Source organism: Pantherophis guttatus, chromosome 1 (genome assembly GCF_059756535.1).
Source record: "Pantherophis guttatus breed Tessera chromosome 1, ASM5975653v1, whole genome shotgun sequence".
Taxonomy (NCBI): Eukaryota; Metazoa; Chordata; class Lepidosauria; order Squamata; family Colubridae; genus Pantherophis; species Pantherophis guttatus.
In genome coordinates, this window is record NC_142063.1 from 294,737,553 (window position 1) to 294,763,750 (window position 26,198).

General features: G+C 35.5%; 3 protein-coding genes across 13 annotated transcripts in view; 2 read left to right on the forward strand and 1 right to left on the reverse strand.

Annotated features, from left to right (window-relative positions):
* WDR26 (WD repeat domain 26) overlaps positions 1-4,648 on the forward strand; it is a 41,097-nt gene extending 36,449 nt beyond the window's left edge. For 4 of the 6 annotated variants that reach the window (XR_015731508.1, XR_015731507.1, XM_034427911.3 and 1 more), the window contains one exon: positions 3,661-4,648. Coding sequence is in view for 4 of the 6 variants with exons in the window: in XM_034427911.3 (XP_034283802.1) it covers positions 3,661-3,686 (26 nt within the window). In the remaining 2 variants the exon portion in view is untranslated. Of the gene's footprint in view, positions 1-1,494; positions 1,697-3,660 lie in introns of those variants that run through there. The other 2 variants (XM_087883150.1, XM_060692471.2) reach the window with 1 other exon arrangement.
* Positions 4,649-5,001: 353 nt separating this feature from the next.
* On the reverse strand, positions 5,002-17,524 carry CNIH4 (cornichon family member 4). Of its 2 annotated transcripts, none has more exons than XM_034427914.3 (5): positions 17,391-17,524; positions 12,946-13,014; positions 11,051-11,163; positions 9,287-9,427; positions 5,002-8,887 (listed from the first exon to the last, which is right to left on the reverse strand). In XM_034427914.3, the coding sequence occupies exons 1-5, from the start codon at positions 17,457-17,459 to the stop codon at positions 8,860-8,862; spliced, it is 420 nt and encodes a 139-aa protein (XP_034283805.1). In that variant the 5' UTR covers positions 17,460-17,524; the 3' UTR covers positions 5,002-8,859. The 2 variants fall into 2 exon arrangements, with proteins under 2 accessions (XP_034283805.1, XP_034283806.1); XM_034427915.3 differs by lacking the exon at positions 17,391-17,524 and adding an exon at positions 16,694-16,843.
* Positions 17,525-17,642: 118 nt separating this feature from the next.
* Positions 17,643-26,198, forward strand: part of NVL (nuclear VCP like) — a 56,618-nt gene continuing 48,062 nt past the window's right edge. For 3 of the 5 annotated variants that reach the window (XM_034427907.3, XM_034427908.3, XM_060692468.2), the window contains exons 1-7: positions 17,643-18,082; positions 20,415-20,488; positions 21,424-21,476; positions 21,792-21,882; positions 22,593-22,641; positions 23,861-24,133; positions 26,048-26,174. In XM_034427907.3, coding sequence (XP_034283798.2) covers positions 18,017-18,082; positions 20,415-20,488; positions 21,424-21,476; positions 21,792-21,882; positions 22,593-22,641; positions 23,861-24,133; positions 26,048-26,174 — 733 coding nt within the window. In that variant the 5' untranslated portion in view covers positions 17,643-18,016. The remainder of the gene's footprint in view (positions 18,083-20,414; positions 20,489-21,423; positions 21,477-21,791; positions 21,883-22,592; positions 22,642-23,860; positions 24,134-26,047; positions 26,175-26,198) is intronic. The other 2 variants (XM_087883148.1, XM_087883149.1) reach the window with 1 other exon arrangement.

Consider the following 26,198-nt stretch of genomic DNA (forward strand, 5'->3'; position numbering starts at 1 on the left):
ACAAAATGCACAGGTACTGTATATGTGGTACCTTGCTCAATAGTAGTAACTGTGAGAGGGATCTTGGAGTCCTAGTGGACAACCATTTAGATATGAGCCAGCAGTGTGCAGCACCTGCCAAAAAGCCAACACAATTCTGGGCTGCATAAACAGAGGGATAGAATCAAGATCACGTGAAGTGTTAATACCACTTTACAATGCCTTGGTAAGGCCACACTTGGAATATTGCATTCAGTTTTGGTCGCCACGATGTAAAAAAGATGTTGAGACTCTAGAAAGAGTGCAGAGAAGAGCAACAAAGATGATTAGGGGACTGGAGGCTAAAACGTATGAAGAACGGTTGCAGGAACTGGGTATGTCTAGTTTGATGAAGAGAAGGACTAGGGGAGACATGATAGCAGTGTTCCAATATCTCAGGAGTTGCCACAAAGAAGAGGGACTCAAACTATTCTTCAAAGCACCTGAGGGCAGGACAAGAAGCAATGGATGGAAACTAATCAAGGAGAGAAGCAATTTAGAACTAAGGAGAAATTTCCTGACAGTTAGAACAATTAATAAGTGGAACAACTTGCCTGCAGAAGTTGTGAATGCCCCAACACTGGAAATTTTTAAGAAGATGTTGGATAACCATTTGTCTGAAGTGGTTTAGGGTTTCCTGCCTGGGCAGGGGGTTGGACTAGAAGCCCCCAAGGTCCCTTCCAACTCTGTCATCCTATCCTATCCTATCCTATCCTATCCTATCCTATCCTATAGGAATTCACTCTTACAATATCCCCCCTCCCCCATGACCACCCAGCCTTGGTTTATATGCAGCTAAGCATTTTGCTAATATCATAAAATGTAAGGACTGGAAAGGACATTAGACAGGATAAGGAGGAAAAAAATGGTGGGTTAAGTCCATCACCCCAGAAAAAGAAGAACCATATGATTTGGATTTCTTCAGTTCTTTCAAAAATTGTACCTAAGTAGCTTAGATCTCATTCATACCTAAACAATGAAAGAACATTACTATGTAGAGGGCTGATCTTACATGATTTTAATGGCTATCGAAGTAAAGCACAGTCTCACAAACCTAAATTACATTTTTCTCAGCCTTCTCATGCCTTTGAGGAGATATTGTCTGGCTGAATGGTTGAGACCTGTGTTTGGTATTCAGGACTTTAATATTTATTTTTTTCCCCTTGCCCCTTCTTGGAGGAATGGTTGTAACCACTGCAAGAGCCAGATGGATTTAGATTTATAGAGCCCACGTATAGCAACATTTGACTAAATCATTTGGTACCTTAATTCACATTACTACAATGACTATATTCAATATCTTTTCCAGTGATACACTTTACGTAGTGACAGGCAAGGCTACAATCTCATATATTTATGTATTTACTAAACATTGGAGACTGAATACATTTGTCAAAGCAGAAGCAGTTTTTTAAAAAAATGCTAAAGCGCTTTTCTCTTTCTTTGCATTACTTTTTATTTTTCTCTGTAAAATAGGTTAGCTTTCACATATCATTGCTGGATGGCCTCAGACATGAAGGAAATGTTGGACATGGAATATGATTGATTGTTCTGGATTGCTGTGATAGACAAATCACACAAAGATTTTAGATTACTCATTTGGTCCAGGCCTAGTTGTGGTTAATATTGAACCACGATTTGGGCTACTCTTAAGTTGATAAAGACCTTTTTAAACAAACTTCCCAGGACATGCTCTGTGTAATGAAAGTAGAAAGAAATCTTGCTACTTTTACTGTGTGATCCTATTCAACACCGGGGGTTAACAATCATTGGAGCTACCTGTCACATCAAACTAGATGAAAATGTCATAGCTTAAATGTTATTTATTTACTAAATTTCTGTGCCCCCATTTTACCCTAGTGACTGGGCGGTTTACAACAACATAAAGATTTCCAAGTCAAATTAAGTGCTGTGGAGGTTTGAATCTTGTCTCCTTGGTGTTAGTACAATATAAACTACTGAGGTTAGGCTAGGTTAGGATTTTGCCATTACTATATTATGAATGTAGCAAAAGCTTATGAAGCTGCATTAGAAATAGGAGTCAGTGAAATCCAGTAGCTTATGCAATCATGTGGAACACCACATTTTAAAGAATTGCAAGCTCCTTTTAAAAATTGCAAAAGTTCAGGCAAGGAAGTATATTTTGCACAGCTGATACACTGGTTGTACTCTATTGTTGATGGATTGAAGTACTGGTACATGTGTGGTGTAGTGTAGTAGATGCTGGCTGTTTGTGGATAGAACAGTGATAGTTTATATTGCAGGAGTTCTCAAACTGGAAGAACAATTGTGTTTAAGGGTTAGGTTTGCAGCTGTTTAAGTTGGAATTTAAATGGGCATTCAGTTCTTGGCCAGAAGCCAGTCTCTTAGGCTTCAGCCAAAAAGATATGATGGATTGCTCCAGTGGCGCTGCTTCTGCCTTCTTCCTTGTCCTTTATTGAACTGAATTAAAAAGTGGCCTTGACAGTATCACCCAGAAAAGTTTGGCAGAGAGGCTCAGCCCATCTTTGTAATGAGTAATTTAATCTTCCTCTTTTTTTCTGTATTGCCATTTGTATCATCATAAATTTTATATTATTTTCAACGTTATCATAATCCACATAATTTACAAACAGACAATGAAGTATATATATTTTTGTATCTATGTAAAAACTTCTGCCCAACCCATCTGACCCAACTGTGTTTTGGTACTGCTTTCAGATTAGTATTCATGATAGACAGTCATCATATCCAGAATTGTTGACAAGTGAGCAACCTTAAAAATTGATTTAATAAATAAAAATTTCTCCTGACCCTGTTGCACTTCAGATAGCAACCTTTCTCATTTTGTCATTTGAATTACTTGAGCTCCACCAAGCTATAGGTGGGATTACAGTCCTGTCTGTCCCTTTTCTAATATTTCTAGTTCAAATATATTTGGGGTAAAATTATATAAAACGGCTTCAGCATAAAAATGTCCTAAAACCTAAGTAAAATCAAATCAAATTGTTGTTAAAGGAAAACCCAATCTCCTCCCTGAAAAACTTTGAAAATGGGCTGGATTAGACAGAGATCTACAGCTCACTAAATCAGTCAGAACTCTGTCCCAAGATCTCCTCAGTAGTGTGATCCAGAATGGCATATATGCAGTCTGCCCCAAGGTACCTGGTGCACACACACACAAAAGCATATGATCACAACTAATTGAAAGTTGAAAATATTTCCAGACTTCAGTTGCAGAAGCCATGTTCAGTACACATTTGCTGGAATGTGGATTCTGTCTATCACCTCCCTATAATTGGTATAAAGGAGGAAATTCTCAAGGACTGGTTTCAGCTGATTGAGCAATATACATTGATATGAAAATTAGACATTACCCCCAAGTTTTTGTCTCTGCATATACTTTTTCTATCAATTGCTCTTTCATTCCATTTCATTTCTTGCAGTTTTGCACAAGAAACTTGTAAAAGTTCTTGCTGGGTAGCCACAAACAATGCAATCCTTATTGTTGCTGTTCAGTTAGTTTACAGTGAATGAAGTGAATTTACAGTGATTGATTTTCTTTTTGTGTGATTAAAATGTGCATATATCATGATTGAGATATACAAGACAATATGGACGTTCTTAATATATTTTTGTTTACATTTTATCTCTTCCCCTTAGAGGAATGCAGTAGCATGGATAGTTGATGGTGAATTTGGAGCAGACGACTTCTGTTTAACTTAAATTTAGTCGTATTTTAAATGGCTTGGGATTTGGTGCAAACAAACATGATTGATAGCTGGACAGACATGCTCATCATGAAAATGAACCATTTTTTAAGCCCGACTGGGGCCAAACATTTTACCACCTTGCTTCATAGTAAACAGTTGAGATGAAGCACGTCGTTAGAACGTTGTTGGACACCATGTTGAAGTAACCCCCCATCGGTTGTGAAGAACTGTGCTACATTCAGGCTAACCATTGAACTCCGTATATACATTTTCCCCTTCTGCCATTTTGTCAGGCAGACTACTGTTCTTGTTGCTCTTCTGTGTAATGAAGTTTAAATGCTTGTTTGGAAAACCTTTTATTTAACAGTTTAGAAAGCTTGATAGAAAGAGTGCTTTAGTCTGAAGAGTACATGTTGGATAGGAAAGTAATTTCCTTCTCTTGTTTCTCTGAGTCTGCCTTATTTAGCTCGAGATCTTTGCAGCTTGGTTCATGGATTCTAGCCTTGCCCGTTGCGCAGTATATCCAAATCCAGATGTAAAACCAGTGAATGACATGAAAAGCACTCTCAGTATCACACTTGACAAAAAGGTTTTGTACTTTTCACGTAGCTTGTAACCCTATAAATGGGTGAACAGCACAAATTTTTTTAAGAATAAATTATTTATAGCATTAAAATGACTTTGATTTGTATACTTTGGAAAATAAACCAGCTTAAAAAGTGTCATCTACAAGTTAATGCAGTATAATTGGTGCTCCTTCTGAGTGTTGTGTAAGACCATTTGGCTAGCAGGAGTTTTACACAGATTATATAAAGTATTATTTAAAAACAAACCTTTGTTTACCAACATAATAATTTGAAAGCTTTCAGAGTCACCAATAAAACTATTACAATGTAATTTCTGAAGTTAATAAAATGAAAATTCCAGATTGGCTAAAACTTGTGCAATGATTCTTATTTGAAACAAAAACTAAAATGGGAATGGGATAATATTTTAGGATCAGTTTCCAAAATTAGTGGATTGACTTTGTGAATTTAAATATGTACATTATACAAGTGTTCCACATAATGTTCACCCGATAATTGTTTTCTCAGGGGATGCTTGTTAATAGTTTGATGTTAGGAATGGGTTGTTGTCTTTAGTTTTTATATGCAACCCCCCCCCCCCCAATGGCCTGGTATTTGACCTATATAACTGTTTTTAAATTAAAAGATGGAAGGACATAACCTCTGTGTAACAATGAAATAATAACAATTCATGTAGAAAAAAATCAAGCCCAATCAAGCTAAAATAAATCGAAAGCTCTTTAATTTTGAGGAAAGTCCCATATTTGGAAGAAAATGTACATTGCTTGAGTTTAAGCATGGTCTTTAATACTCAGATTCTGTGATAAGCAATCACAGTCAGTGCACTTCAGTGTATTTCTTAACTCAGATTTAGCACGTGCTTATCTTCATAGCATATGATTTAAATCAGTTATGTCTCACAAAATTTATTTTAACTCTACCAAATTAGGAAAGCTGGTACTCCAATTACTTAATGTAATAACTTAGTTTTTATAACTCAAATGACAAAAAATGTTTTAGAAGACCAGGTTTACAGAAATCTTTTAAAGTAACAATGCTTTCCTTTTATGTTCTCTAATAGATTGAACTCTATATGTGGCTCATTTTATTTCAATTCATTTTATGGAGTAGTGTTTCTTTATGTTTGCTATAGTCAATTCATATATATATTCTGTTCATTTGACATTATGTTCTTTTATTTGAAATTGCTTAATAGTTATTTTTGAGCTTCTGCAATTCTTATTTATTACAGATACTTGCAGATACTCCCATTCAACATCTTGAAATGCTTTACATCTCTAACCAACATGGTACTGGCACTAAAATTGCTTATTAACTCAAAACTATTTTAGAACATTAGAGCAAAAAATCAGGAGTGGCTGAACCTGAAACAATTTGCATAATTTAATTTCTTCGGGTTATTCAAAACAATCTGGTGGTTTGCAAGTAAAATTTCATGCATAGAATTTAATGAACATGTTTGAACCTATAGTTTACCCTTCTTTGAAATATAATACTAAGGGGAAACTAAATTAAAAGCACTGAAGTTGAGCACATTACTTATGAGTTTACTTCTAAGGAATTCAAAAAATACATATAAAAGCATTTCAGAATGGAAATGAATAAGAGTCATGTTTTGAAAGTGCCACTTCTAAATGTCACTGCATAATGTAAGCTATGCAGTTCTTAAGTAGCAGCTCTAGATGTAGAATTATCATTTGTTGCCAGGCTCAACTTCCTATGACTACATTGTGAGACTAATTTGTCCAATTGTCTCACAGTGTTAACACTGCTAGAACTTTTTGTGGATGGACAAACATACCAATATTTCTGGCATGTGGATTGGAAAGCATCTGTCACTTTTCATATAAACTAAAAACTAAATTCATCATTGTAAAAAGATATGGAAGAGGCGTATCTGCAATATTCTTATTTTCATACAGTAGATATTTCTCAATCTCAGCTGTAAATTCTAGAGTAATCATTAATTGTTCATACAACAGAGATGATCTATGAAAACATATTAGCATTTTGACCATCTATTCCAAACTAGGCACACCAACCATAAATTATCTTGCCACAATGCTTCTCATCTTTATCAGGTAAGTCACTTTAAAAATAGCACAAAAGAGAAAAAAGAATTTAATTTTTATGTAGCCCATAAATAGCCTTGTAAATGTGTAGCTAGCTTTCCTCAATTTTAAAATGAGGGGGAACACAAAAAGTTAATATGGAGTCACAGGTGGAAAATTACCCATTTTTCCCAATAATTTCATTCTGACTTCCAAACTGGTATTGTTGAATGACATTTAAATAATGCTAGGTGTTTAGTGCCATGTTAACTACAAAAATCTCCCACCCTTTTAAAATGGCTTAAAATTATTTCTCATACTAATTTTATGCTGGCAATAGATATATTAGGGAAAGGAGAGTTAGTAACCTTTTTAACAGCAGAAGAATGTCTTAATTTGTAATTTGGGGCAGAAAGGGAAAATAAACCAATTTTCAGTAAGATTTGGTGCCCTTTATCTGTACCCCAAAGCACACAGGTTGCCTCGGATTGATGCATTTCAGATAAATTACTAACCATGTATCGTTAATACTCCATATATGTAGATATATATGTATCTATATATATAACTTGCATTGGCTTGCATCCATTTTCAGCTGCCATACAACAAACCACTTGTATGACACAATTATAATTTTGGAAACATTTTTGAATAGGGAGGACTTAACTGATGTGTGCAGTGTTGTCTGCAATAGCTGCTCTTGTTGCTGGAACACAAACTAGAAACCTGTTTGCTACTTGCTGACTTCATGTAGAAGAATTCAGCAAAGTGTGTATGGTATGAATGTGTGTGTAAAACAGAATCAGTCATGGAACCAACTAGGTACATGTCATGTTTTACTGAATAATTTTAAGTCATGTTGTGTGTATTTGTCTTGTCCTCTAACATTAAAATTTGGTTAATACAAATATATTTTTATAAATTTGAAGTACAGTGTGCCCCATTTTTTAAGTGTTTCATTGTTAAAAAATAAGTGTACTAGATTTGATTCTTAACACTTACTGGCACAGATGGAAAAAGCTATTGGCTCCAAAAATGTAAGAGGAAGAAACATTCTCAAAGTGTGTGTGTATTTACAAACCAAGCTGTAGAGATCAAGAAAAGAACTTTTACTGTTCTCAAATTTCTAAATTGTCAAGATTTATATGGAGTTGTGGTGGAACTAGTTAACACTTAGAGCTTTTGGTATGTAATGACTATTTGCTATGGACTGATATTAAATGTTTCAAAGGATTGCGTTATTAAATTTTCTGGATTTTGTTACTTTCCTCTTGAATTATATTAAGTAGTTTAAATTTCTTTTATGACATTAAAACATGAATTTTGGGGCTCCGTATTTATTTTCACTGGTTTTACTAATTTATGGGGCACATTAATTTTTTATTTTATAAATATGTAGTATATTAAACATATCTTAAATCGTTCAAGTCAAGCTACATTAATTCCTGATTGTCTATTGGAGTTTTTTTAATTAAACTTTTCCATGTTGGTGCACAGCACTTAACAAATATTTGTATTCCCTCTTTCCAGTTCAATAAACAAAATAAATAACTGGATTTGATTAGTTCTTAGCTTTATAAGCTTTGACTTCATTCTAGAGAGGAACAGAAGTTCCTTTCCTTTCTAAGATGTATTCACATATGATCATGCAACTGCTCAATCCATGAATATCCAGCAAGATTTCTTGTGACAATGGATCCCATACTGCTCAGATTTAAGCTGAGTTACTCACTTGGAGCACAAAGCCATCCCCATAGATCTTATGCTACAAAAGCTAGACGGCAGCTGTCTTAACAGGCAAGCAACATCAGGCTGTTGACTGAACCAGTGGCTGTAGGTGTGATCTTCAGCTTGGAAGATAGCAATCTGTATTGAACTGATTATAGTACCAAATGTCCAACAACAAATAGGATTGCAGTTACACTGCACAGCTTCAATTTAGATGTGGCTTACTGCCATTATAATACAGGCAAACTATGAATACATATATTCATAGGTCTCACATAGGTGCTACAATATTTCGTGAAGTACTTTCTTAAACACCTCATATATACACTGAACATATTTCAGCCTTCAGTTTAAAAAACACAAAAGTGAACCATATTTAAAATGTTGCCTCTAGGAAAGAAAACATTGGTCATTTGTCTCTGGTAAGCTTCCTTTTATATAATAAAATCTTCTTCAATGTAATGGTTATAGCTGCTGCTTCACTGTAATAAGTGAATTTGCTCCATTGGGTAACCAGTATTCTTGCATAATCTTTACATAAGAATTAAATACAGTAAGAAAATGGATTTGAGTAAAAACAAAACAATAGTTGCAAAAACATAGTATTGTAGTTTCTAAAATATTTTATATGTTAAAAATACAGCAAAAATATGTTTTGTTCAAAGAGGAAAAAATATACTGCATGACACTGGTCTGGATTTTCTTGAGAGTTGCTCGTGGCTTCATAGTATTTCAATGGAGTAACATCAATTTGGCAACCATAATACTTCATTTGGCCACATTTCAGTCATTTATTAAAGACAGGATCATACTATAAAGAGTGAAAAAAGAGACCATGTCAAAAGGTGTAGAGCTTGAAATAAACATGATTGCTCCTGAAATTATGTCAGCAAAACTCAATGCTTCTGAGGGGACAGAAAAGCGTATTTTTAACAAATCCAAGATCTATGGAACTACAGATCCTATTTGAAGTAAAGTGGCATATAATCAATTAGATTTCCTAGTTTAAAATAGTATCCCCATCAGAGGCAGAAAATGTGGCATAAACAAAGTCAAGTGTAGAACAGTTTGGGATATTTTATGATGAATAATATTGCTTCCACTAAGGCTCTTCCAAAGAGTTAAACCACATTAAAATTATAACAGACTATTCTAGTAGGAATCTTAAGAATAGCTTTACTAACCTTAAGATGCAAGCCTTGAAACTTACCTGTAAAGATACATGAAGAAACAAAGGAGATGAAAACCAAGCTTTATCATGGCCTCCTTCATGTGTGATTTTAGCTGCCCTCTGTTGTGGATTTCTGTAGGGTCAAATACTCCCATGTTTCCACTGGGAACCATGATATACCTAAAATGGTTTCAAGAAAATTGTTTCAGTACCAACTCTGCTCCAGCCAATAGATTAATGATCTCCATATCAAAAAAGACAAAACATGCAAAACAAAATGAAACTGAATTGGTGGTTGAGTTCTTTCAAACAATACATAACATTTAAAAGTGTTGCATATGGGTTTCAGAAGAGTGAAACAAAAAAACGGTTCAGTTTTGAGCTCCTAGCATTACTCAAATGCTGTCTGTCAAGCCTCTGAAGCTGTAAATAGCAGGACAAACAAATACCCTTGTGCAGTGGAGATGCATTACTGTCATTAATCAAAAGACATTTCAAATCGGATATGCCAGCGCGTGTTTTCTCCAATAAATATGAATGCCTGAATTTGCCATGTTAAAATTTGCATGCAGCTTTCAATCAATCTTAAGTCATCTTTAAAAGCTTGGGCACTGTTTAGAAATGGTGAGCTCATTAGCATATCATTTGTTAAAATATTTAACTTATTAAACTTTAAAATTCTACATTTAAATCACTGACATTTTCTATTCAGTGTATTGCATTAGAAATAAATATATGCATAAAAAACTTGAGATATTTAAAACAATATCCTATGCTTTTTATTTGCTTACTAAATATAAAAATGACTTAGCCCAAAGTCAATTCAAAGCAGAAATATTGCATTTTTCTTCTTCCAGGAAATCCACATCCAAAGAAATTACCAGCACCTTGATTTGCTTCAAAAGTGTTACAGTCTCAAGCATTATTATGTAGCTATGTATATGAGACCTTATGCATCTTATATGCATCCTAAATTAGAAGTGTTGCCAAAATCGAAAAAATAAAAATAAGTACATTTATTAGAGGCAAAATTGAAGCATGGGCTGTAACTTGCAAGCAGAAAATCTTAAAAGGGAATTCAACTTTCTCCTTTTTTCCTTTAGGAGAAAGCAAAGTTGATAAAATTCCAAAAGTAGTGGCTCATGCCCTGTGAACATTCAAGATATGTACTTTGTTAGATTTATATCCTGCCTTCCAGAAGCCTTTTATTTTTACATCCAAAACCACCCTATGAACAAGGTTGAGCTGAGGGAGACTAGTCCACAATCTTCCAGTAACTTTTACAGCTAAGAGTAGAGCGGAATCCAAGTATTTCCAGTCCTTGTTCAATGCTTAGCTACTAATTACTATATTACTAGGTATTTTTGTACCAACAAATATGATACTTGCTCCTGGCAAAATACAAAAGTGATTTTATACTGTTTTCTTCTCAGGATTGGATAGGTTTTGAGTAAGATCAATGATGCACTAGATTTTCACATGATCCTTGCTAAAAGTCATGATCCATGCTAAAAGAGTTTAAAAGTGTTTTTAAACTCAACACTTTTAAGATACAAAAGTTATATATGTACATATACTCCTTGGGACAAGGAAAGTCTAGTATATCTATTGTTGCTGTTATCCAAAGTCCATGCTAAAATCCAGTGAGAAAGGAAAAGTAATATTACATTTCTATCACTTCCTGCTAACATGGCTGGAGTAATAAATTATGGAACAAGGCAGAGTTTATAAAAATGCTTGTTCATTAAGAGAGGAAAAAATATGAACAACATCATGCAATTCTTAAGCCATCAAAGGTCTTACCTGTATATGTTCCACGTTGCCACAGGAAAGTTGAGGAGGAAGATGAACCAGTGCAGTGAAATAAGCATTAATACAGTGACAATGGTATGGCCAATCAATTCAGGGATCACCCACTAGAAAGATTTTTAAAACAGTAAAGTAAAAACCTTTATAAAGATTCAGCAGGAATCTTCTACCTGCAAGCTGACAAGGACTGCAAAACTCTTATTTGATTAAAAAGAATCAGTAATTGATCTCTAGTGGATGGTTCAGATATAAATTGCAAGTGCAATTTGCAAATTATGGATTATTTTCTAGGATATCATCAGAATATTTGGAATATTATTTATGAGAACCTGATCAGCATATCTAATATGATCAATAAGGAATATCAGCAAGCAACAGTCTCGAGTTAAATCCTATATATTCAACACTTCTGGGTAAACCAAAATGCTAGTAACAGGTTTATATATTTCAACCTAATTTTCAAATTAGATTTATTTTTCATGATTAAGAATTTGCTACCCATCAATTTGAATTCTTGCATCAAGATGGTACTATAAAAAGGGTAAGTATATACATTTGACATATGGTAGCAATAGATTCTAATCCATGGCAGGTTGTTAAATAAAATAGTTTATTAAAAAAGTCTTATTCTAGACAACTCAAAGGTGACTGACAATAAACTTGTTAATAAGAAGGCAAGAACAAAAATATATTCTGCAAGCAAGCTACACATAAAATACTGAGATGCTGCAAGAGGAGAAGACTACACATAATAAGCATTCAGCAAAGAAAGGGAAATGTAGTGTATGAAACACTGAAGGAAAAAAATACAATACAAGGAATAAATACAAGTGTCTGAGACTCATGTAGGCAATCCAGATTCTAGCAGTAGGTCTCCATGATGAACATTCTTCCCCACAACAATAATTCATGTGTTTTGTATTAAGAAAACTATATTAAGGAAGCAATTCTAGGTTCACTGTAGTTCCTCTCTGAATTAACAATACAGGTAGTCCTTGATTTAAGACCAAGGAAAGCCGTTAAGTAACTTTTTAGAACTTTTTGCCATGGTTGTTAAACAAACTGTGCAGTTGTTAAGCAAGTCTGGCTTTCCCTATTGACTTTGTTTGGAATCCAGCTGGGAATGTTGCAAATGGCAATCACATTACCCCAGGACTCTGCCATTATTATAAGTACATGCCAGTTGCCCAGTGCCCAAATTTTAATCACGACTGAGGATGCTGCAACAGTTCTAAAATCAAGGACAGGTTGCAAGTCACTATTTTAGTGCCATTATAATTTAGAACAGTCACTAAACGAATGGTTGTCAGTCAAGGACCACCTGTAGAAAGGAGATTATTTTTGAAAACTTTTTGATATAATTTTGAAACAAACTAATGATATAATTTTGAACTGCAATTTCACAATATTTTGGTAGTGAGGCTGATGGGTTAATTCAAAATCTCTGAAGAACATAAGTTAACTACTACTGCTCTAGAAAGACATCAGTCCAAAGCACTCTTTAGTGTGTTTATGAATTACATATAATCACAATATACTTTCCAACTATCAGGGTAGTCCTATGCCTGCCAATCCTACTGCGTATAACAGTAGTTACTCTCAGATGGTAACAGCTTATATATAATCTTATATGCCTAGAAATAGGGACTGCCAATGTCTCCAAAGTACCTATGATTGGGCTATGTTGGTTTGCATATTCTACTTACTAAACGAAATGGAGCCCCCTGGAGAAAACTAAAATACTAAAAGTAACCAACATAGAAGTCATTCTCTGCAAACATACATCTTAAGAGTTGAGACCAATAGTACATTTGTAAAAATTTACAACATTTACCACATTATTGTATTAACATTTTAAAAAATTAAAGAGAAAAAGAAAAACAACTTACTTTATTTAGTTTTGAGCAGCAAGATCTGGCATTAATGTAGTCACATTCCAAATCTGATAGTGTAATTATCTGATGATCAAGATAAGAACAACTATTATGTCAGCTATACCCCTGCCCTTTCTAGGTAAGAATTAAACTATTTGGACAAATTGTAAATGGCAACCTAAGGAGATTTTATATAAAACTCAGCAAACGGGCCTCCAGTTTAGGACTTCCAGAAGAAGGAAAGCATTTTGCAAAAGATATAGACAACACCAGAATCCATACCCGTTAACTGTGTTAGTGACTTTGCCCAATGCCATCCAAACTCCAAACTATAACATGCACAATCAGGGTGGATTTGATTTAAATTGAGTTGATTTAAATCACAATTTAAATCATGCTTTAAATCATTAGTAAAAAGGCTTGATTTAAATCAACTCGATTTAAATGATAATTTTTAAAGAGCAACTGTCATCTCTGCTACTCCTTTGGCCCACTGTTGACTCACCGATAGTCCCAGTGTTGCAGAATATACAGCCTCATGCTACATAACTAAGCTCCATTTCATGCTGAATAAACTAAATTATTTATGTATCTTAAATAGAAAACTATCTTACGATAGATTTTTACCCCAAAAGTTTTTTATTAAAATAAATTCGATAAAAATCAAAAAAATCCAATTTAAATTTTAAAAATCTGATTTTTTTGATTTTTTTAAAAAAATCATTGATTTTAATCCACCCTGTGCACAATATAGATGTAGCTGGGACATATTGATCACTCATTAGTTCCCAAAGCAGCTTGTTTTGTGAATTTGGTTCTTTATAACCACGTTAAAATTTGAGTAAGTAAGGTAGAACTTCTGCTGGCGCACAAGCACAGTCACTTACTGATTTGATTCAGATGTTGCCCCTCCCCCACTAAGATAGTTTCCTATTATTATCAATAGGAATATTTGAGTTCAAATTCTCCTTCCTCCTTTTTATCATGTATTTATTTTAGTTTATTATAGCCACCCAACTCCAATGGACTCTGGACAGGGTATAAAACCAATCTCCCTCATAAAAATGGGGGGGGGAATCTAAAACCATGCAAACAGCCTGGACTAATAACATCTAAAAATGACACAAAGGAAACCCCCCACCTTAACACATTAAGCCAGACAGATTTTAAGAACTTTCCAGGCAGAACCTTGAGAGGATGCCGTCCTTATCACTGAGGGGCTGCTATTTCAGAAGGTGGGGGCTGCGACTTCCTCAGTCCCCTTACTAGAGGGGAGCTGGACTGCACCCATGCTGCCAGAACATACTTTATGGGCAGAAACGATTGAAGATAAATGGTTCCTCTGATATCCAGGCTTTATGCCATACAGGGGTTTATAGATAACTATACTTAGATTTGCACTAGGGAGCCAATTGCCACCTAGCTGTACAGTAAAAAGTTAAAACATTTGCTTCAAGTTTTAAAGTAACCAGAGTTTTCTAATGTCTGAATTTGGAGAACTTGAGCTATTTAAAATCTAACAAGGACAATTCGAATCCACTGTTTGATACTCATTGTTTAAAATAACATCTGTTGAAAGCAAATCAAAATTCCTAAGGTTTAAACGTCAGACCAAAATTTGGACTGGACAGTCATAAAAATGTGGCATAATATGCAGATAGGCTTATCATCTTCATCCAATTGCATAAGAAACTATGGTTTTCATATATGTATGTATGTATGTATGTATGTATGTATGTATGTATGTATGTATGTATATGTATATATAATTTTAATGATGCAGGAAAACACCCGAGATTTTAACTTTTTACATACATACATACATACATACATACATACATACATACATACATACATCTCAACAGCAGAGATATCCTTTTAAATTTTGGAATATCCTAACACAAGCCACCAACAATACATAACACTGCATAAGACCAAAGTTGACTGATATAAGACTTATTTAACAGAATAGAGCTGGAAGGGACTTTGGAGGTCTTCTAGTCCAACCCCCTGATCAAGCAAGAGACTCTGTACCATTTCAGAAAATGGCTTTCCAGTCTCTTGTTAAAAACCTTCATTGTTGGACACCCATCACTTCTGGAAGCAAGTTGTTCCACTGATTAATCATTCTGTCAGGAAATTTTTCCTTACTGCTAAATTACTTCACCTACTAACATTTCACATTATATTTATTTTATCCCTGTGTTAATGCATTTTAGGACTGCATTTGTAATATTATAAAGTAATACTATAATATTCTAGTATTATATAGTATATATAGTATTACACCTCACATATGAAATGATGCACTCTGTATTTTGACATATCAAATTTTGCTATATGATATACAGGTATATGATATACAGGTAGTCCCCGACTTACAACAGTTCACTTAGTGAAGTGACCGAAGTTACAACAACACTGAAAGAAGTGACTTATGACCATATTTCACTTATGACCGTTGCAGCATCCCCATGGTCATGTGATATACATAACTGACTCATATCTATGACAGTTGTAATGTCCCAGGGTCATGTGATTCCCTTTTGTGACCTGACAAGTAAAGTCAACGAGGAAACCAGATTCACTTAACAACCATGTTACTAATTTAACTGCAGTGATTCACTTAACAAATGTGGCAAGAAAAGTCGTACGATGGGGACAAAACTCACTTTAAAAAAATTCTCCTTAGCAGCATAAATTTTGGGCTCCATTGCGGTCATAAGTTGAGGACTACATATATATATATTTCGTAGGTCTTTATGTGTATTTCTCTTTAGCCAGGTTCTTCCTAGATAAACCAAGATTTTTCTGCAGCCCTAGTTCAGGGCTGAACTAGGGCTGCAGAAAAATCTTGGTTTACGTAGGAAGAACCTGGCTAAAGAGAAATATGTATATGTATATATATTTGTTTGTTTTCTTTCCTTTTCCTAGGCTTTATGTGTATTTCTCTTTAGCCAGGTTCTTCCTACATAAACCAAGATTTTTATGCAGCCCTAGTTCCGTGAAATCACAATCTACTAGTTTCTAGGCTTTTTTCAGGCAGCCAGCAAGTACCCAATGGGCAACAGGGTGCTTGCTGGCTGCCTGAAAAAAGCCTAGAAACTAGTGGATTGTGATTTCACTGAACTAGGGCTGCATAAAAATCTTGGTTTACATAGGAAGAACCTGGCTAAAGAGAAATACACATACATATACACATACACAAGCAACCTTTTGTTGCTTTTTAAAGTTTTACAAAATCTTCTAATTCCTAAAGAAACTAGCAAAATTTTATTCATGAAATTAAAATATCTGATGAAGAGCTTCTTTTAGAAAATGCAGTCCTCCAACGACAACATAAAAAAGTTTTATACTTTTCACAATAACTTAAGTGCTTGCAAAGGTATCTAAAGTACATGTTTAAAAAACTGTCCCTTATATCCTATATGAAATAGCCACTGAAGTGTATATATAATAGAATGATAAAGATCATCATGTACTGATTTAATTTTAAGCAAACACATCTATAAGTATTAGGAAACTTCACTGCAATTCTACATAATCCACATAAATTAATCTTCCACAATCAGGACAACAGATGCCAATTTTTAGAAATACGTGGTTTCAAGTTGAAAACTAAAAATTATCATCACTGAACAGAATCGACAACAAGCAGCTTTATACTACAAATAATGCATTACGCAATATCACAATCATAGGAGTTTTATGCAAACTTTAAGACGGGAGGGTATTTATTATGTATACTGAAAATAAGTCTTACATTTAAAGCAGGAACCAGGCTTTTTACCATAACCAAACAGAACCTAACCAAAAAGTTGAACGGTAGTGACAATCAATCTAGTGAACAACTTATCAAAAGAGAATGAAGCAATTGTATCTTTCTTCTGCAGCCAATCTTGGCCACTGCAACCAATGCAGAATACAAGGCATCCCAAACTGCTCCTACAAGACCCCGACAACATATAATCAACCCCATGCGAAAACATAGTTAGGGGATGGGGATTTATAAAAGACCGGTGCAGTTGTGTTTTTGACAATCTAGCTAAGTAAGAAACAGGACACGCCACGCCCGACCTGGGCAGGTTCCGGACACAGCGAAAGCATGCTTTTAAGAGTCCGTCTTGGCTTGGCGATGGATCCTCCTGCCTCACCTTCACTTGGCCATCATGCCTTCAATTCCTCTAACCCTCCCGAGACGCCCAACCTTTCTTCCAAGCGCGCCTCCTAAGGCGAAAAGCCGGTTCTCCCTCGCTTTCCCCAACCAGCGCTTGTTGCTGCTGGGCCCCCTCACCCTTTACACCGCCGCCCCTGCCCCAGCCAGACCGCCATTAACGCCCCCGCCTCGGCCGGTCCTCTCAACTGCAGACCAGAGGAACGAGCCGATCGCCAGCGCTCTCCGGCTCCCGGACCACCCCTCCCCCACCCACCCACCCCGCCCAAACAAACGAAGAGGATACAAAGTAAACGGAAAGGAAAATCAGGGCGCAGCAATCAATGAGCGAAAATATGAACACCATCGACTCCATCGTGCTGCGGAAACTGCCGCCCTCTCGGCCACCGTACAGCGCCCCGCCCCTCTAAGCCTGGTCGCGGCTGCCGGAGCAGCGCTTCCGCCTCTTCTTTCGAGTTCCTCTGATTTGCCCCTATAATACATTTATTTGGGAAATATTTCTTCCCACGGCACGCTGGGATTTGAAGTCCCACTTTAGGCGTCTAAAAGGAAGCGCCCGTCCTGTCGAAAACCCAAAGAAATTAGGGGTAAAATTGACAAGAACACCCGAGAGAACTACAAAACATGGACTTCCGTGACTTAGACTCCGGTTTAGGCGTCTAAAAAAGTGCCTATGTAGAAATATGAATGAAATATGAACCCTAACCTTCTGTGCCTTTCTTTCCCTGCTGTACTGAAACTTAACAGTTTATCTCCTAGATAACCATAGTTCACTATTTAGTGGGACGGCCTGGAAAACCTCTCCGTGCCAATACATTTAGGCTTTTTAAAGACAGCCTTAGCTGGGGTCCTATTTTAGTCCGGAAAAACTTTGCCTGAAAGAAGGGAGGAATTTGCACGTGGGAAGCTGCGATGCGGAATCGGGGAGGAAATCACCCTTTTGGAGGGGACCCTAGACTGAAACAGCGAGTTAAACAGGTGATTTCGCCGTTCTTGTTCCGTTCCTATTTGGCTCTGTCATGATGTGCAGCCGCCCTTCTATAAGAGGCCGGTTGCGGTTGAATCCCATCTTTTTTTTTTATTCAATTTATATACCGCCCTTCTCCTAGTGGACTCAGGGCGGTGCACAGCCAGAACTAAAACACATACAAATTTAAAATTATTAAAAGAATTACATAACTTTGCCCCAAATTTAAAACAATTCAAATTAAAACCCATTGACAATTTAAAAGGTAAAAAACTAAAGAAGACTAAAGAAGGGGGGGGGGTTTCACACCAGCCCTGCTTGATGGAAAAGAAAAGTTTTCAGGGTACGGCGAAAGACCCGGAGATCCGATATCCTTCGTATCTCCGGGGGCAAATCGTTCCAGAGGGCAGGAGTTGCCACAGAAAAGGCCCTCCCCCTGGGGGTCGCCAGCCGACATCTTCTTTTTCCTAGCGGGCTTAGGACAAGAAATGAAGAATCGTGACTGTAACTGTTAGTTTAATTTATACACCGTCCGACACCCAATGACTGTTGGCGGTTCACAAAATAATATAGTTATAAAAAAAGAGGAAGGATGACTACCCACCCACACACACACACACACACACACACACACACACTCCTCAAAAGGGAGATCATGTCCATCCGAGTTAAAGATTTGGGCAAAGAGCCAGGCCTTAAATGCCCTCACACACACACACACACACACACACACACACACACAATCACACACACACAGGGTCATCCCAGAGGGCAAACAGTGCGACAGAGGTGTACTTCTGGGTTCCCAAAACATGGCATTGTTTAATCGAAAGAACCTGAAGCCAACTCCACTGGAAGGAAGTTTAGAGAAGAGAATCCCTTAAGTAAATGAGCCCTATCTATGCTATACAGGTAATCTTCGATTTATGACCATAATTGAGCCCAAAATTTATGTTGGCAAATGAAACATTTGTTAAGTGAGTTTTACCCCATTTTACAACCTTGCAAGAGTTAAGTGAATCTGGCACCCCAATTGACTTTGCTTCTCAGAAGGTGATCACATGACCCCAGGACAGTACAACCATCATAAATATAAGCTAGTTGCCAAGCGGCTGATTTTTGATCACATGACCATGGGGATGCTACAAAGGTCATAAGTGAAAAACTGTCATAAGTCACTTTTTTCAGTGCTGTTGTAACATCAAATAGTCATTAAATGGATGATTGTAATAGAGGAGTTTTTGAGGGGAGAAGACAAAGTGTATCATGTAAATATAGACATAATACAGGTGGTCTTCCTACAGTTGGGACTGGCAACTCCATTGCTAAGTGACATGGTTATTAAATGAGATCTTACCTGACCCTGATGGAGTTACAACCTCACTAATGCCACAGTTGTTTAGAAAGATATCATATAACCCTGACTTGCAATTTTACTGCCAGATTTTCTATTGACTGTCAAAAGTGAGCCAGGACCAAGGGATCTGTGACAGTCATAATTGCTCACTGGTTATAAAGCAATCAAATCTAGATTGCAGAACTCCTAAGAAACAATCAGCAGAACCATTCAATCAGCAGAGTCTCCTGCCTTGATTCTCCCACTCTGTTCATCCTACTCTTCCTTTGTTCACTTGCCTGTCTTGCCAAATTCCACTAGTTTGCTCACTTAGAGAGCTCAGTGATATGAAAAGAAAACTAAACATCAATATGGCCATCCTTCACTAGATTTACAGGTAATCCTCAATTTACTATCGTAATTGAGCCCAGAATTTCGGTTGCTAAGTAAAACATTTGTTAAGTGAGTTTTGACCTATTTTACAACTTTTCTTGCCACAGTTAAGTGAATCACTGCAGTTGGTAAATTAGTAACAGTTGTTAAGTGAAACTAGTTTCCACATTAACTTTGCTTGTCAGAAGGTTGCAAAAGGGAATCACATGACCCCCAGACACTGTAACCGTCATAAATGAATCAGTTGCCAAGCATCTGAATTTTGATCATGTGACCACAGAAATGCTACGATGGTTGTAAATGTGAAAAATGATCATAAGTCACTTTTCATGATGCTGCAAAATTAATATACATTTAATTGTCCATTATTATGGAATGATATCTGGACAAAAACTTGATCTGTTGCGATCAAAATCTGCTAAATAGGAATCTGGTAAAGATTCTACTTTAATCTCTTTGTTTTAAAAAACCAATATAGATAACTGGAGTAATGAAGAAATAGATGCCTCTATTTTAAATTGTTCACATACGATTTTATTCTAATACTATTTTTGCATATTGTAAAGGAATTGTATGTATCTTTAAATATACTAACTTAGCTATATTTATTACAGTATCTAAGCAGTAATAAATGTGGCCAGTATGTTAACACTGAAATTCTAGCAGCAGAACTACAGAAAATATATAGGTGAGTAGTAAGAGATTTAGTACTTTACATTTTCTATGAAAGGGCATAGAGTAGTACATGTATAATAATAAATGGCATAATAATTACCGTATTTTTCGGACTATAAGACACACCTTAGTTTTTGGGGAGGGAAATAAGAAAAAAGCTGATTAGTGATGGATGGCCTCCCGGAATACCCCCAATCAGCTGTTCCCAGAGGTGAACTTTAGCAACAGGTTCGTTGGTTGTGAGCTCTGCGCCTGGCTTTTTTTTCAGCCTCTGAAACCTCCCTTTCAGAGGCTTTTTTCAGCCTCTGAAACTTCAATTTCAGAGGCTGGGTGGAGCTACATTCAGTGTATAAGACGCACCCAAATTTTCACCCTCTTTTAGGGGGGGAAAAAGGTGCGTCTTCTACTCCAAAAAATACAGTAAACTTGTAATAGTATGTGTTTGAGCCTCAGGGCTTAACATTATCTTCTCTATTGTATTGTGTGTGTGCAAGAATGAAATCAATACAGAAATACGCAAACATAATATACAAAGCACATAAAAGAATAAATAACAAGCAAAACAAATTAGAAGCATGAAATAAAAGAAAAGGAAATAGAACAAAAACCCTAACCTTAATTATTTGCTATACCATGTTTATATACTGATTCATGCATTGTCTTTTGTTCCTCATACGTTCTTTCAACATAGGATTAGTATTAGGATTAGTCTAACTTCTTCATGCAGAAACTGCAGATTACAAATCTGGATAATTTACACAATATAATATATTTATTCTAATATCGAACATGTGTATTTCAATGTGTTTATTGGTTTTATTTTTTTACTTTGACATTGGTAATTATGCATTAGGCTACTTTTTCTTATGATGCTTGCACTAGGCTTCTACATTGAAAATGAGGTATACCAAAAAAATATTCATTGAGGTTTTTAAAATTGATTTTCAGTGCTGATTATGGACGAAGAAAAAGAAACGCCTTTAGAATACAGGTTGAGAAAGGTATGTTTATTAATATTATATTTGAAGGGAAATTATGCCATGAAAGCTAGTTTATATAAGTTAATCTAAAGTATTTTAGGGAACAAAAGAAGGTGTATATATACTTGGTCTTGTGAGAACCAGCTAGGTTTAATATTTTAGATTGTGGTCTTAATTTAAGAACAATATCTTTGAACACTCCAATCTGTCTAGCATTTCTGGCTGTTGATTGCATTCTGTACAGAATATAATCTGATTCTTGTTTCACACATGAGGAAGCTATTGTTATTATTGATTTATCTGGTTGTTGTTGTTTTTGTTTTTTGTTTTTTGTAGTTATTGGGATAATCAAAGATGAGATAAAATCTACAGATTTAGCCATTGTAGAAGATGAATATTTCACAAAGAAAGCAAAAAGGGATGAAAAGTAAGTTGCAATCACCACAATAAAAAAAATTCCAAATAGCGTTATGTCACTTTAAAAATTAACAAATTTATTATCATGTACATCTCGTTAAGACACAATCTACTTCATCAAATACATAGTGACTTTCCAAACAGTTTTTGGTAATCTAGTGCAAATATAGTCCTATACACTTTGCAAGCAAATATTAGGTAGTTAAAAATACATTCCCTTCCTTTATTTTTATGTAAGCATTGATATAATTAATTTTTTAAGTTTGGAGTAACTGTGGCTATCATTATATATGCACTTGTGTTCTTTTTAATCCTACATTCAGTAACAAAGTACATGAATTAGCAAAAAGTTAATATAGAATAGAAATACATAGAACTGAAGGCTGATAATATTTGGAAAAAAGGGAAAACGATGAATCAAGCTTAATTATAGAAAATTTACATAGCACTACATCTTAGTAAAAGTTTAATTTTCTGCTATGTAGTACTGTTATTCCTCCCTTAGGCATGAAAAACTAGGAACTATTGCAGCTGATCCCTGAAAGAGAAGGGTTACACTAATATACTGTCAATAACATGATGGGGCAAATAAATTGCACCTTTTTGAATAGACCATAGTTGATTTAACGGAAATGTCATGCAAATGGTTCTGCTTTTAAAAAAAAAAAAAAAAATGACTGTATATGAGAAGCTTTATTTTTAATTCTCTCTTTCCAAAAGTGATTCAGAGACCAGCTTGGATACTTCTGATACTGACACTGAACATCCTGTAAGTATGATTGCTTACATGAGCCATTAGTAGTAACAATAACTTGTTTAAAACATGTATTTATAATTCTGAAGACAAATGTATGCACTGGGAGGTTCTTTGTTTTGTTTTTTAATCTTGGTCAAGCCAGTTGTGGGACTTACATAATTACAGAGTCCTCAAAACAACAACTGACCCCAGATTTGGGGTATAAGTCATAGTGGTTGTTAAGCAAGGCACCCATGTGATCATTTCATTCAAGAGTCATGATCCTGGCTCTCCCAGCTGTAGTCATTAAGACTACATGGCACGTTAAGTGGAGCATGGGATGCCTCAGAGTGGTGCAGTCTCTGGGAGGCCCATATTTTTTTTATTGTTGATAACCCAGAGTTACTGAGAATAAGTGGGCGGCCACATAAATCCTATAAATAAATAAATAAATAAAATAATTAAAAAAATAAAAATAAAATAATAACGCCTCCCTCCAACTCACACGTGACCTGCACTAGGCCTCCCAAGGAATCCACCCTCAGGCAACCCCTGTATAACAGTACTCGGTGGAAGCGCTAAGGCCTGAAGCAGAGGTCCAGTGGTTGACATCATCCCTAGCAGTACCAGTACTTTGACATTCACAAAGCCTCCTTGGGGAATACTACTTACCTTCAACTGCAGCTCCAAGTCGCATAAGGCCTTTGTTATTGAACCAGCTTTGGAGCCTGATTTTGTGCAGCTTTTGCAGCCTCTGAAAAATAAGGAGTATGCCAAGTTTTGTAAGAATTGGCGGAGGGTTAACACTCCAGAGTTTGCAGCCAGTGTTCTATTATATTGCAGTCAAATGATTCTGAGACTACTTTTAAGCAAAATCTGTACTGAATAGTGGAGCTAGGAGAACTATACATGCCCTATTAGTGGTGACTTTCAGTATTGGGAATGAGCATCTCAAGAAAGCTCAAACTTCTTTTCTAGTTGGGCTTTTCATAATTCACATGTTTCTAGGATGCTTTAAATGCTGTGTCTGTTTCTACTTTGTTCCTATTTTTGTTTTTAAATACCATTGACTGTCTTTGAATTTTTAATAATGCATTTTAGGAGTCATTGTGATTAAGTGGCTTTTAAAATGTATAACAGTATTTGTTGTGTCTATAATTCATATTCTGTTTATGTTCAACATGATTTTGAGGATATTTACATTTGAAAAAGTCAGTCTCCTGTTGACATCTGTCCATAATTTCTCTTTCAGAATTCAAATCACATGAATACCTCTTTGTTAACCTTATATCGGAAAGGAAATCCAGATTCTTTACCTTCATCTCCTAAAAATGATTTAATTATGTCTACCACTACTTCACAAACAGTGCCTAGATCAGATACTCTTTCTTCTCAAGCTCCATCAGTGACCAAAATTTCAGAAGGTGGATGGTTTATTGATACGACTCCAGGCCCAAAGGACAAAAACTTTTTTATTGATCTTTGTGCAGAAGAAGAATGTGATAACACTAAACAGAAAGCTGAGGTATTTTTCTTAATTTCTCTGTGCCCTTTCTCATTATGCCAAAAAAACCCTCAAGACCAACAATAACTTTTAAAAAACACTTTGGTAATATAGAAATAAAAAGAAGAATATGAAAAAATATTGATTTACTTATAGACTAATATATTTAAAACATGGCATTGTAACATTAAAATTAAAATATAGGGAGGGATACAAAGCTTAATAACATTTGATAAAATTGCTTATAAATCCTTTGTTTCCCTTGTGTCAAAAAAAGGTCAATATGTATGTTAAAACACACACATCAAGAATCTAGTGGTGAAATAAAATGAAAATGTATCTTTCCAGTGTTCTTTTTTTCACCAGCATCATCTCAGGATGATCATCATAATTCTTGATATCTTAATAAATTTGGGTATTGGTGATAATACTCAGAAAAATATGCTTAATATGAAACAAATGCTCTACAACTCAGTGTTGAAATGTAAAATTTATGTAAAATGTAAAAAATGTTTAAAAAATGCTTTTAAAGCCTCTCACAATCAAAGCTGACTTGCCTGATCGGCAGAGGCTTTTTTTCCTTTTAAAAACATTTTTTCTATAACCTCTTCTACAACCTCTTGAAGAGCTTGTAGAAAAAATGCTTTTAAAAGCCTCTGATGATCCCAGCTGAGCCGCGTGATCATCAGAGGGTTTTTTAAAAAACTTTTAAAAGCATTTTTTTGGCCAAAAGGTTGTAGAAAAAATGCTTTTAAAAATAAAAAAAAGCCTCTGATGATTGCGTGGTTCAGCTGGGCAATGGGGGGGGGGGGCAGGGATTTTTGCTACCGGTTTTCCGAACCATCCGCCTCCATCGCTACCGGATCGGGCGATCCGGTCCGAACCTGAAGCATTTCACCACTGCTACAACTATATTAGTAAAGAAGCAATGAGTGGAAATTAACCAAGGAGAGAAGCAACTTAGAACTAAGGAGAAATTTCCTGACAGTTAGAATAATTAATCAGTGGAATTTGCCTCCAGAAGTTGTGAATGCTCCAACTCTGGAAGTTTTTAAGAAGAGGTTGGATAACCATTTGTCTGAAGTGATGTAGGATTTCCTGCCTAAGCAGGGGGTTGGACTAGAACCTCCAAGGTCCCTTCCAACTCTATTATTCTATTTTTAATATTTTGGGTTTTAGCTCAAAATGTGAGAATTAGGATAAATCCAATCTATTTAATTTCTAGCTCATGGATTGTATCCATCAGCTAAATGATGTCATTTAATAAGTGATCCTTACTAAATATTTTCTGTGCTCTTAGATTCATAAAATTTTCTGTGTGTTAATTTTTTAAGATCAAAGGAGACTGATTCTTTAAAGTTATGTTCCACTGATTTACAAAAACACAGTGTTCAGATCTGTTCATCTAAATATACTAATGTTACTACATTATTTCAGTTTCTCATAACAATGGAATGTTGGCTTTGGAGACACAATTAATTCCTCCAATAGATGTAAAACTACTGAAGCATCAGTAGCACCAGGATCTAATAATTCACGTAACAAAAGCTCAAGTTAAAGAAAATGGCTTGGAAGCTTTCTGAAAGAAATGAAATTTGGTTTTTAAGTTTTACAAGATTTTGAAATTTGGCTTCATTTTAAGAAACTGACTCAGTCCAAAAAATAATAGTCTGAGAGGCCATTTTATCTAAAAATAGATTATCAGATATTTTTAACTATGGTTATCACATAATGTGAGCTATTTAGGCAGACATTTAAAGGTATCTATATTTTAAAAAGTAAAATGAATAAAAGGAGGGGGAAGCAAGTGTTGGAAGTGCTAGGGCAGCAGCAGAAGCTCTTTGTATCTTCGTTTAAAAGCCCATTATCTTGCCTAGCCTTTGCATTGTAACTTGCTGGATAAAGTATATTAAGAAACTTTTCTTTGTGATGTAGAATGCAGAAAATGTTTCTATTTTGGAAACTGCAAGAAAGAAGTCAAAGAACAAAAAATATAAACGGAGAAAAGTTGAATTCCCTAATGTAGATGAAGAAATAGAATCAGTTTTGAAGCAGCAGAAAGGTAAGAGGTGGCCTGTTTGTACCT